General features: G+C 44.8%; 1 protein-coding gene across 1 annotated transcript in view; it reads right to left on the minus strand.

Annotated features, from left to right (window-relative positions):
* Positions 1–2,004: 2,004 nt before the first annotated feature.
* SLC26A6 (solute carrier family 26 member 6) overlaps positions 2,005–13,618 on the minus strand; it is a 31,496-nt gene continuing 19,882 nt past the window's right edge. Inside the window, exons 12-21 of the mRNA XM_081184093.1 lie at positions 13,174–13,269; positions 11,925–12,031; positions 11,283–11,352; positions 10,196–10,288; positions 8,810–8,902; positions 8,125–8,211; positions 6,436–6,636; positions 5,513–5,567; positions 3,897–4,033; positions 2,005–2,544 (exon numbers count right to left, since the gene is read on the minus strand). Of these exons, the coding sequence (XP_081040219.1) occupies positions 2,521–2,544; positions 3,897–4,033; positions 5,513–5,567; positions 6,436–6,636; positions 8,125–8,211; positions 8,810–8,902; positions 10,196–10,288; positions 11,283–11,352; positions 11,925–12,031; positions 13,174–13,269 (963 nt within the window). The 3' untranslated portion in view covers positions 2,005–2,520. The remainder of the gene's footprint in view (positions 2,545–3,896; positions 4,034–5,512; positions 5,568–6,435; positions 6,637–8,124; positions 8,212–8,809; positions 8,903–10,195; positions 10,289–11,282; positions 11,353–11,924; positions 12,032–13,173; positions 13,270–13,618) is intronic.

Here is a 13,618-nt window from a genome sequence, read left to right on the forward strand (position 1 = left end):
CTCATAGCCTTGTCACGTGGAGGTGGCGGCGGGGGTGGGGGGAAGCAAGCCCAAAATTTGACGCGCCCCCACCCAACCCTCGTGCTGTCTTCCCAAAGCTGGCTAAGTGAAGTTCTGGGCTTTGGGAAGGAGACTCTAGGCTCAGGCAGGGTCCTAGAGCCCTCCCAGCTCCTCCCCAAAGCTGGGAAAGTGCTAACCAGGCATTGGGAAACAGGCAGGAGAACTCTAGGACTCTGTCAAAGCCCTCATGCCTCCTTCCCAAAGCCCAGTGCCTCCATACCTGGCTTTGGAAAGGTAGCACAAAGGCCGTTTGTGTGTGTCAAAGGTTACTGAGGGCCACAAAAAAGGCATTGAGGGCTGCAGATAATAATAATAATAATAATAATAATAATAATAATAATAATAATAATAATAATAATAATGATGTATTATTTCTGCCACCCATCTGGCTGGGTTTCCCCAGCCACTCTGGGCGGCTTCCAACAAAAGATTAAAAATACATTAAAACATCAGTCATTAAAAACTTCCCTACACAGGGCTACATGTGGCCTTTGGGCTGTGCATTGGACCAATCTGTGCCTAAACCATAGAGACTCATGTGTGACTTGGCCATTATGGTAATTAGCAGCTTTTGGATAATAATTCATTTCATTATTTAGATTTGAAATGTTAACTTATTTTACACGCGATGTCTAAAATTCTCATTAGTTGTTGACCATGCTCTGAATGCATCTGAGAATGAACTGCTGTTCCATTCTGCCCTAATACTTGGGCAGATTATTCTGGAAATAATTTGGTATGATGGGAACCATAAATTGCATAAGTGATAAATCATGTTACAAAAGTTATGTGCGTGTCAGTTGGTGGCAAGAGTCCATGGGGTTCCAGGCAGTCACCCAGAGTCTGTGGTCCTCTGGAGAATTGAGACACGGCAGAAACAATCATAGCTTTAAGAAATACAGTTTATTCACCTATTTACACCTTCAGTCTGCATGGCAGGAGTCCAGATTTTGGTCATTTCAAGCATGGTCATTTCAAGAGAGGCTTGTATCCTGCAGAAGTGCAGCCCTGGAGTCTAAGGCATCTCTCCCATCCAGCCTGCAGCCAGCCTCCCCAAAGATGGATCTCAGCCTTTCTTCCTCTTTTTCTTTCCCAGAACCCCTTGCTACCAGACTCCCTTTTCCTGTCACCTCAGACACACACGCCTTGGCAGCGTCTGTCTCCCCAAGTCAATGGATTCCTCTCAGATGGCCCATTAACCCCTTTTAACAGATTTACTCTTCACTAGGCCAGCCAGGCTGGTTTGCATAAGCCAGCCCAGGGATTCCTGGTCTGGCACAGTCCTGCAGCTTGTACTTTCATCCATTAATAAAAAACCTACCATTTATTAATTTTTAGGGTTTTGGGGGGTCCCCCACAAATTTATAACAACAATAATAAAGGACATAGTATATCATTTCTTAAAAGAGTTTTCCTAAGTAAAATCTGTACATATTTACATTTTTCTTGACCTTGGGGTTCGGGTTTTGCATTCATTGATTTCTTCTGAAGTGAATGGAGTTTAGCAAAGCTTAGAAAAACTGGAACAGCACTCAGGCAGAACAAAAATGTATGTCCGAAATATTTTCTGCAATTACATCAGTTGTTAGTCGCACTCTGCTAAATGTATACCTCACACAAAATGAGCAAGGACATTTGATATATAAGATTCCACATATTTAAAACAAATTAAGAGGTGGGCGCCAGCGCATCCCACCCATTCCAGTGGGGCTCTTTCGCATGAAATCTTTCTCAGGTCAGACTTCCATTCATTTATTATTTCAATACATATATAATTTTCCAGAAGCAGTAATATTCCTCTTGACCTTGCCTCCTGTATGTTGTCTCAGCAAGCTGTAGTTAGGGTCTATTGAAATGGGGCAACTTCAAAAATATAAAGCTGCTTTATACAGAGTCCGTCTAGATCCACCTTTTCTGCTCTGGATGATGGCGGCTCTCCAACAGGTCCTTTTTATCACTGATTACTTGATCCTTGTAACTGGAGATGCCACAGACATGGTTTTAAAACTGCAATCCAGGAGAGAAGGAATAAGTAGGGACCCAAGACCCCAGAGGGAATATGTTAGTGTTCTGCCTCTCCAGCTTGATAGGCACTTAGAACAGGTAGAGAATGCTGCAGATGACCCTGTGCTTCACCAAATTAGTTGGCAGGATTCAGTGGAAAAATCCAAAAGTAGCCATAGCAACAAGTGAGGCACTTCCGATGTCTGAAAGGGGTCTCCCCCACCTACCCCGACAGGGATTGTGGAGTTTGGAAGTAGGTGGGCAGGAAGGCCCTCAACTGAGTCTCAGTTTCTTGAAGGTCCCAATAAATCTTTTTTTAAAAAAAAGCCAACACACGTTCCCACCACCCGGTGGTGGAGAATCCCACATAACTATTTTGAAAAGGGCAATTCATACAGTCATCTGAAAAGGCGCTGGCTCCTCTGTGAGAACTGGAGGAGCAGATGATTCCGCTGGTTACATTTTAGTGGCGTTGTTATCCTGTGAAGATGAAGAATAAAGTTGCTAGCATTGATTTCTGAGAGAACCTCAAATTAACTCAACATTTCTCTTCCGTTTACTTGTTCACTATCTGAGGTATCCATATCTCTGATAGAGATGTATATAGATTCCTCTAGTGCCTGTTCAGTCATAGACTTTACATGTCCATCGAAGAAGCTGTCAAGATCTGCCTAAGGAATAACTCTTGTACAAACTGGATGGAAAATAGCTTCTTGTTTTCACAACATCCCCTCTAAGGGAGCTTCCAGGCCAGCAGTTTACTGAGCATTTACAAGTAACTTGCACAGATGTTATACAATGTCACTGGCTTATTGAGCGATCATCCTGACATGTCTGCACGAATGTTACACAAAACTGCCAGTTAGAGGCTGTTATCCTACAATTTCTACTGCAATTTCCCATCACTTTTCTTGTCAGACTTTTTGCAACAAGAAAAGTGATGGCATAATTTTACCAGAACATGCGGATCAACAACCAACATTTGTGCAAACAGACTTGCCTGCAATTAAAACACATATGTTGGGGGTTTGCATGACTGCTCAGGTATGGAAATTCCTACAAGATAAGTCCCATGTTACAGTTGTGGAAGCAAGGTCAAGGCGAAGAAGTAATGACTTGCCTCAGGCAAACCAGTAGTCCAAGGCAAAGAAGGCATTTGATCAAGCAACTTCCTGGTTAGTATATTGGCTGTGTCTTAGTTAAACCAATGTATAGTGGTACCTCGGGTTAAGAACTTAATTTGTTCTGGAGGTCTGTTCTTAACCTGAAACTGTTCTTAGCCTGAGGTACCACTTTAGCTAATGGGGCCTCCCGCTGCTGCTGCGCCGCCGCACGATTTCTGTTCTCATCCCGAAGCAAAGTTCTTAAACCGAGGTACTATTTCTGGGTTAGTGGAGTCTGTAACCTGAAGCATCTGTAACCCGAGGTACCACTGTACATTTGATGGGCAGAGCACACAATGGATGGGGGCAGTCTCCTTAGTACGCTTGAGATATGGTGCACCCATTCTACAGATCTGGCTGTGGAGTGTGCACTGGCCTTTCAATGTAGGGAGGCCTAATGACATCTATGATCAAACCCTGGGCTGAGCAAGGAAGATGAAGAGGTCCACTACTGTGGTCCGAATGCCTGGCTTGGAAGTACCAATGCGATATTGCCCTGTGAGATTTCTAGGGCTAAAGTTTCCAGCTAGAAAAGAAGAAAAGAAAAGGGAAAGGGAAAGGGAAAGGGAAAGGGAAAGGGAAAGGGAAAGGGAAAGGGAAAGGGAAAGGGAAAGGGAAAGGGAAAGGGAAAGGAAAAGGGAAAGGAAAAGGAAAAGGCTAACTACGTACTGTGACAGTTTGTGGCAAGCTCTCTCCGCGGTTCCTGATAACATAGGTAACAGCGTCATGTACAGAAGGGAAAAGGTGCTGCTTGGTGATGGTCTGGCTGAAGAAATTGCCTCTTTCCAGCTGGGTAATGACGGAAGCTACAGGGGGAAAGACAAGGAAAAGCCACGTGAGGGTGCCGTTTCAGCCCACTTCCGCCAACTGATGCCAGCCACACTAACCATGAATGCTTGAATCTACCTATCACCTGTTTTTTCCTCTAAACTAAAAACATAGGGATTTGCTGGCTGGATCAGACGACGGGTTTGTCTCCAATGGTGGCCACCCAGATACCCCTGGGAGCTCACAAGCTGGGCATGACGTAGGAGCCAAGGCACAGAGCAGTTTCTTCACTTAGGGCCAAACCAGGCATAATGCTGATGTGGGAGATCTACGATTAGGACCTCCCACTGAGTGTGAGGAGTGTGTCTGCTTAACTAACTAGCAGCCCCCTGCAGTTGCTCTGGGAACTGGTGCTCTGGAAAAGAGTCTTTCACCTTTTCATCCCTTTCCCTGATCTAAATCATTCCCGGATGCTATTATCACCACAGGGGAGACGGGAGACACTTTTGCCCTTGAAGTTGCTGATCTAATGGGGGGGGGGGCAGAGGAAGATTTAGACTGGGCAAAGGTCGGCTGCTGTGATGCCTTCCAGATGTTGTGGGACCCCAACCGGTAGCAGCTGAAGCAAATGTAGTGAATTCTCAGCGTTACACAAGGACATTTGTGCCACATATCCTGAATTGTTAACAAGAGTCAGGTTCAAACTTTAGCATAAGCAACTGTGCATCCCACTGTCATTTATCACAAATTATAGTCACTTATGTCCTGGACCCTCTGCCACAGCATCTGAATCCCTGGCTCCTTCTGCCCTTCAGTAGCACATTTTTAACCAATTCAAAGGCTTGATGGAATAATGTGACGATGAAACAGAAGAAGTCCAAAGGGCAGGAGGAAGTGCGCATCCAGGACAAGGCCAAGAATGGAGGAATCACCAGCGAAAGAAGATGCACACACTCTCAGGTTAGGTTCGGCTTTGGGCAATCGGATCCCTCCCCGGGTGGCAGTGAAGAAGCAGATCAAATGAAAGGAACGTTCTTACCAGTTAGTTTCTTTAATAATCACAGCGAGAGACAAAGGAATGCATATTTCTTCTAGAAATGGCGTTGTTCCCAGTAAAGGCTCACCTCCTCCCCCATTAATCTACGTCACTCCTACGTCAGGTAATCTGAGGTTGTTGCCTCTGCTTTCTCTGTTCTATCACTCTCAGAGCCCACCTAGTCTTAGCCGAAGGGGGGGGGGGGTCAGGAATACTGTTCAAAGATACTGAACCTGCTAGCCGTCTCTCTCCTGGTGTTTCCTCTTCTAGCTGTTCCTCACCCAGTATTTCCCAGTTTTTCCCCTCCAAACTATGCCCCTCTGCAAACCACTGTTCTAAATCAATACTGTCCTCCTGCCCTTGGGAAGGTTCAGGAGAAGGGGGGCAGCGGCTCCCACCATTCCTCCCCAGTCCAGCCCCTGACAGGCTATGACTTGCTTATTGCAGTATGGCTGACCCGTGACTTCCTAGAATTCCTTACCATGGCAACCGACGAGAAACACGTCCACTTCAATCTCTTGGAAATCTCTAAATATCTGCCAAGGACAACAAGCATAAACAACTGAGACAAGATACTTCGCAGGAACCTGAGGGGTTGCATTTGCCTATCCTGCCACGGCAGGGCAGCTTCAGACACTAGGAAGTTATTCCACAAAGCCCACATGTTATCTGCATGGACCTCCCTGTGCAATCTTCTGCAGAAATCAATGAATTTTATGTGGGTAGTAATGGCCATTGGGCAGTGGTTAAGATGTCTGCCAAAGAAAAACTGAGAAAATAAAATGCCTTCCTCACATTTGACTGATTTGGATTATTTGGTGTCTTAAATGCCAGTAATTTCTGTGACAGATGTGATTGGCCAAGAGAGAGAAGCAATTAACAGATGAAAGCGGGTGATGAGCAAGGTTCAGAAGCACAGATTAGACATCACAATGTAATCAAAGCCACAGTTTGTTGGAGACCCCTTTTGAAGGGCCAATGAGACATGATGTTAAATCTCTCCTTTAAAGTTAGTATTAGCACCAGTGGGGAATGCAAAAAACAAAAACCCAAAACAAACACCAGCTTCAGAGGAGGGATTTTCCTCAGGACTCCAGCAGGGGAGGAAAGGTCTTAATTCCTTCTCTAATCCTGCTACATATCAATCCTCTCTTCACAGCACCTTCAGCTGGTGCCGTCTGCATTTTAAGAAAACCTACAGGTTTAGATGCAAAGCTGCATTTAACCTCACATGGAGTTTGGCTCTCAGTCATCTAGCTGGAAGTCAAGCAGCTCAAGCCATCTGAAACCCCTCCCTTTCCAGGAGTCTTCCTCATGAGGCAGATTTGCCTTTTAGATTTGGCTGCACACAGAACAACTCTCTCATGGCAGGTGTCCCTCTCCTGGTTGTTGTCCTCTCCTTACGTTTTTAAAGGTCTTTATGCAGACGGTGTCCACAAAGTTGACAGGGGTGAGGTCCAGGATGAGCGAGTGAAGAGGAGGCTTCTTCAGTCCCAGGGAATGCAAAGTGGGTTTGCCAGAAGGTTGTGGTTGGCTCTGGTTTTGGGGGGCCAAGTCAGTCACACTTCCATTAGCAGCAGTGGCTGCTGTGTCATCTCCCTGCTCCTGCGAGGAAAGAAAAATCACAGTATTTTCCCCCAACATGAAACAGTGTTCTGGCCATCAGGTTTTCTCAGGTTGGTTCTGCTCATAATGTGTCTCAGCAACACTAAGGGTGGGTGAGAAATTCAATTCATTTCACATTTAATTTGCACATTCCAAAACACTACATGGAACAAAACACAACCACCCTTGGAAATTCACACTTCTGCAAATTTCGCAGTGCAGTTCTTTAGTCAAGCAACATGCACAAGAATATACATACCACAGTAAAGCGTGCCTAAAAATGCATATGCTAGCGCGCTTATATTAATATGACAAACGTGATTCATATTAAGGGAAATATAAAAATTAGGGAAAATATGCTTTGCACAAAATCTGCATATATGGCAAAATTGCATACAAAATGCGTATATTAGAAGTTCAAACTGAAATGCTGCTGAATTTTCATAAGGACTTTAAAAATAATCACAAACTGATGTGGAAATGTGGAGAATTGAAGTTAAGATTGGGAAAATGAGGAACTAAGAGAAACCAAAACTGGCAGATTCACCCATCTCTATTCAGAAAATGTACAGAGAGCTGCAGCTGCAGGCACAGGCCTTTTGGAAAAGGAGCAGGGGTGGACTTTGCTAATCTTCAGCCTGTTTCATGAAGACCGGGAAGGGTTAACACCAGCAGGGTGAGCCCTGCTGATGCACATCAACTAGGAACTCACCTGGGGTCACTGCTCAGGGGCGTGCCTTAGGCTCTGACCTCCATAGGCTTTGGATGGGGCCATGCCCCCCGGAATCCTTTACTGGAATACCCTTCAATACCTGGGGGAGGTGATGGCGCTCCCCCCCATACATCTCCATAACAATACCCACACCAATGCCTAACCGCCAAAACTGAGAAAGTTGTGACGGTTTGCTACGAGGTAGGTGAAAAACCAAATGGCTGGTGCCAATTTGCCAAGTGGAATAAATTCCTACCAGGCCCCTTAATGGCGACCAACTGAGGTCCATAGCAAGGTCAGAAGGGAAACCTTGAAGGGCGGGCAGGAAACCAAAGGAGCTGAGAGGCCAAAGAGGGAGATTCTCGGCCGTACTTGCCTTAAATGAGGCAAGCCACACCCCCTGGGCCAGCCGATGCGGGGATGATGCGGCCGAGGATTCCTCAGATCGCACGGGGGCTGGGAGCCAGCCTCCGTACGCGTGTTGGGGGCGTGAGGTCCACAACCCCACCTCCTCTCAAGGTCGGAAATGGCTTTGTGCCACAGCTTTTCTAGCAGCTCTGGTGGAGAGTCACTTTATCAACAGTATGAAGGGTTTGCGGCAAGTCTACTCAGAGACAGACCAACACATTTTGGTGCCTGAGACAACAAATCCAGATTGTTCCCCACAGTACCAAACATCATCATCATCATATGGGTTTTACTCATATGATCATGTTAAATGCCTGCTCCCGGAAATGTTGACCACAACTTTCTTTCATGCCCAAATTGATAAATACCTGTGCCCTTGCCTCCATATCTATATCCACAAATGCCAGGTTGTTGCTCCCAGAGTCACACACTGTTTTGATCTGAGAAGCCATTTTCTGTTACCAAAACAAGAGCAGAACAGAAGTCCGAGTAAACTCAAAGCAATTGTGTCTCCATGTGACATTTTGAGAACCTCCATAAATTACTTCTGGGACAAAGAACAGAAGGCAGAAGGAACAGAGAAGTTACATCTTCTATAGAAAGCTTCAAACCCTGTGCCCTTGTGGCTGGAAGATGTCCTTGAACTATGACATACACGATAGAGCAAGGTGTGTGAGCATTTGTAGAAACTAGACCCACTCTACTGTTCATTGATCTGGCCACTCCAATCCCCATCAGCTCCAACCAGCATGGCCAGTGGTTGGGAATGATGGGAGTTGTAGTCCAACAGCATTAGAAGGGCTACAGGTTAACTATCTCCGAGTTAAAACATGGCTGGCTTAGGGCTGTATTAACAAAATCTGCAAGTATTTACAAAACACCAAAGGTCCTTTTAGCAAAAGTGTGCTTAGTGTTATGTGTGAACAGGTCCCCACATGAAAACAATGATTTAGCCGCCTTTCCTTCTTGCCTCAAATTATTTATGAATTAACTACACACACAATAAACTTCATGGAAACACACTAATTAGTAATTTAGAAGAAAATGATCCACTTTTGCCTTCTTGGCTTCCTTCTTGTCTTTCTTCTGCTTCTTCTTTAGGGCTTTTTTCTTCTTTTCAACAAGACGGTCCACATCAAAGCCACACTGAAAAAGAGACATATATTTATGTACCAGCAGCTATTGGTTTTAGCAAGGTATAGATCACTCTAGCCTGTTTGCTTGCTTCCTATGTGCTCCTTGTACGTGTTATATAGTGATACCCATAGCCATGGTCTATGAGCCTCTTTCATACTATGAATTCTGTTTGGCTTCTGAAAATGAGGCCCAAGTGGCCTCAGGTAATGGATCAGGTGAGTAATTTAGGTGCTGCTCTATTGTTAGAGGACCAAGCATTGACAGTGGCATGAAGAATCTTGCTAAGACCAGTGCAACTGTAGTGCCCCTTCCAAGATAGAGAGAAGCAGACTACAGCTATTTACACTCTGGTTGGGACCAAAACTTTGGGAAACATGTCTTGCCAGTTCTTAGAGGACTCCACTGGCTTCCAATCTGTTTCCAAGCACAATTCAAAGCACTGGTGCTTACCTTTAAAGCCCATCCTGGTTTAAGATTCAGATGTCTGAGAGAACTTCTTTTCTCTGTATCAACATCCCCAAACACTAAGATCTTGCTCCAGTGCCCTCCATCAGCTATTGTCAGAGGGCTCAGGCATCTCACTTGTGGAATTCCCTCCCCAGGATAGTTTGTCTGCTAACTATGCTAATATATTTTAGGCACCATCACTGTGAGTTTAATTGTATGCCCCTTTTCCATGGCAAACGATGCTCAAAGCAGATCACAATATTGGAAAAGCGTACATAATAAAGCAGTGAATTATCCTGAAATGTTGCTCGAGCAACTACAATGTCTAAAAAAAATTAAACTGTCACACAAATATTAATAGGCTAATCAAAATGGGCTCATGCTAGTGAATATATATTAAGATTAAAGAACCTGCAAATAGTTAATACAAAGGCCCAACAACAGGAATATAAGAGCATAATCCAAACAGCAACAAAACAAAATGAAAAAACCCACACCCTGTTCTCCAAAACAAAAATCTTACAGCTGTCCCAACCCAGCAGCAACCCTTCATTAAGACCCATTCACACCCACCCACCCACCCATCCTGATGGCCTTTGCATGCTGATTATGGTGGGACTGAAGAATGACTAAACAGGGCTTCAGTCTACGCCTCAGTCCCTTTCCTTTCTATATCAAATGTGAGCAGAGAGGACTAAGAGTACTGTGGGAATAGAGACTCTGTTGCATTTGTTTGTCTTTTCCCTCTAAGCGGAATAAAGTCCAAAGCCATTTTATTTAATGCATTGGTCAGCATGGAAACCCTCTGCCCCCCCCCCCGGAAATATGAGGGACATCTTCTGAAGCCCTCCTCACCTTCTTCTTTAGGGCTTCTGCATACAAGTCAGCATTAGCAAAATAGATCGTAGCGGAGGAGCGGAAAATCTTCACGCCTGGGATCTCCTCAGCCTAGAAACAGAACAAAACAAGGAGTTAGTACAGTGTCACAGTAGCTTGAACCCAAGGAGACTTTTGTTCAGATCCCCACTAGGCACAAAGCTCACCAGCTCGCTGTGGACAAATTACAATCTAATATCCCTCAAAGTGGTGTTGTGAAAATAAAGCAGAAAGTAAGTCCATGGTTGATCTCCTGTGCTTCTTGTTAGGATTCTTGCCCCGTGTTGCAGTCATGGAATTGGTTTTTTCACATGACGGTGTGTGTTTTCATTCCACATAGTGAGAAGTGACGGAGACAGGATGTTTGTATTACTGTGTTTCCGTGATGTAGGACGTTTGTTCCTTTGTCTCTTTCTCTTTGCTGTTTGATGCTGATGAGAAAGGAGCTGAGTTAGAATGCTCCAAGTGTATTATATGTAAATAAAGTAGTTTAGCCAAAATGCTGCGCTCCTGAGTCTGTCATGCTGACTGCCAAGACTCTGCTGATCCTGAAGTGTGCTGATGCCTGCAAGGCATCAATTGCTGTGATGTTCGGGCTGGATAAAGCTTTTGAAGCTCCAGAACGACCGACCAGGAGGGAGAGAACATGCCAGTCGGGCATGTGTCTCTGCTGGATGCCTACTCATGTGTAGGACCTCCTAACAGGTGGGATAAGTATTTGATAAACAAACAAACAAAAAAGACTAGGCTTTAGTATAGGGCATGTGATTTCTGTGGCTAGAAATCTGGATTTGAGCTAGCACTTGGTGAAATGCTTTGTGGTTGAACAGAGGTTGCTCCTAGTAAGATGTGAGCACAAGGGCTTGAGAAGGATAAATCCTTCTGCATCTTGGGATTGTCTCAACCCAGCCCTCCATTAGACATGCACACCTTCTTGACTCGTTCCGCTCATGTTTGCTTTGGTCCAAGAGGAAGCACAGTGCTTTGTTTTTCAAAGCACACACGCCATTTTCTACATAGCCCCTCCATAGTCATCTCCCCAAGTCATTTTCCAAATGTACTTTACCTTTTGATATTCAGCTACATCTCTGTAAACATCAGTTGTGGGCACTTGTCCTAAAATGGAATAATGGGGCCTTAGAGAAGATGGAAAAAGAGGGATTAGCAAAGACTCTGTTCAGTCTACTTAGCAACAACTTAATGACACCTGGAGTTTTATGTTGATGGAGAAGTTGCCAAATTCATATGGGTGAAAGTTGGAACTTGTTCAATACACCAGTCTGAGATTATGATAAGTGTCAGTTCTGGCGAGAAGTATCTCCTGGGAGGTGAACACATTGGTCGGACATCACTACACTTTCATCATTACAGACTGCTGCATTGATGAATGCCAAAGACCTAACACAGTTCCTTTAATATTTATTTCTTCCCAAATGTCTGGCCACTGGCTGTCCTTAAGAGGAAGGGCTATGAAGTGCTTCTGTTCAGGCTAAAACTACTGGTAATGATAAATCTTTCCTGGCTATGGCTTGCTCTTTGCTTTGGCTCTGATTCCTGGCTTGATCTTCTGGGTTCCTGGCTCAGCTCTGTCATTTTAACCGAGTGGCACCAGGAGGTGGTACCAGAATGCTACCATTTTTCTGCTACCTGGCAAAGTGCCATTCCCAAGCCCAAGTCCCCTCTCCTCTGCAGGCCAAGGAATACTCACATCTGGGTCCGGAAGATTACGGTGAGAAGTGAAAAGGCCACAGCAACCCCCAGCCCCATGTCAAGATTCAACACAATAGTAGCTATAAAGGTTACAACCCAGATCAGCTGCAGAGCATGGGAGGGGGAGAGAGAGAAACAATAGAGAAAGTGTAAGTACAATCGCCCCCAAATATCAACAGAAGACTTAAGGAAAACTTGCTGAACTATGCAACTGTCTGTCCTGATCTACAACTGTTCCCTGTTGCACCAAGCCATTGGGACTGTTCAGAAGCTTCAAGGCAATGACACAGAGGTCTATTGCCTCCATGGCAACTGCAGAGTTATCCAGTGGGTGGTGGAGGGTGGCTAATATACATTATGCAGGCTACTGTGGAGCCCCTGGCTGCTACTATGCATTATTGTTATATTTATACCCCTGTCTCTTTACTGAAGTACACAAGGCAGCATAAAATAGTGCAATGCAAACAAAATATGAAAGATAGCCTAAAAACTAAAGCAGAGCTAAAACAATAGCTTTAAGCCAGCAATTTTAAAGAGAATGCATGGAATCATCCAGGGATGTGTTGTTCCTGCATGTACCAGGAGGTGCAAGGAAGCATGGATCCTGGATGCACCGCGGGACGCATGGTAACCTTCATGAAGGCTGTCGCTTTGATCATGTAAGCTGAGCTTTCTGCACTTCACTGCAAAGTTTGCAACAAGCCCAACATTTATGCCACTGCCATGTGCCAGGAGCAGCAGGCAAAACAGTCGCTGGGGTAACGAAGCCAGACACACAGCAGGGGTCTGGAAAATGCTTCAATAAATACAAATTATTTGCTAGCGAGATCTGCAGGAAATACATATTTGAATGCTGCCCCTACTTTTCATTTTTGGGTAAAACAACAACAACAGCAACATTCTGGCACATAGAAAACTAGAATGTTGGGGATAAAAATTCTAGCACTGAGATTCCTTCATGACTCAAGGGTTCTATGTGCAGGGATTCCCCAAACCCCCACTCCTTAGGGGAAGCATTCAAACATGCAATCCTGTGCATTTTAGTTAGGGAGGACCAGTTTGGTTTCACATATTTTTCCAGGTGTCTGCTAGAGAGACATCTGGTTTGCTGTTCTGGAGTTTAGCAAGAACTGCACTGCGCGATTGTGCTGATTGTGTGGCGCAGCAGTGTCAAAGCAGGGCCACAGCAGGCTAGCAGATGAACAGACTTCCCCTTATTTCTATGGAGCTCCTCTTTTCTTCCTTACCAGGTCAGTAACATTGGATCTCCAGAGCATACGGATATCTCTAAACTGCTTGAACATGCCCTTCAGGTTGACAATAATGATGGAAGCTAAAATGGCCTGAGGAACAAGGAAATTGCAAAGATATAATAGAGAATCGGCAGTATCATAACACCCACAACACAGAAAACAACAGAAAAGTCTCAGTTTAAAGAGACTTTTATCGCATAGTTGTGAAGTCTTCAAAGGGAGATGCGGCTGTTGAGTCTTGTGCTTAAATGATAGTTTTCTTCAATATTCTATGTGCCTCTCTGCTGCTGCTGTCTTTCACAAGCTAGATACATATGGCGCTGGCACATATGAAGACACCCCCTGCCCCAATAGTTAATCCCACCAACAGGTAAAATGAAACAAACAGTATACTCCTGTGCATGTTTACACAGAAGTAAGTCCTGTTGAGCTTACTCCC

Source organism: Podarcis bocagei (genome assembly GCF_964188305.1).
Source record: "Podarcis bocagei genome assembly, chromosome: 2".
Lineage (NCBI taxonomy): Eukaryota > Metazoa > Chordata > Lepidosauria > Squamata > Lacertidae > Podarcis > Podarcis bocagei.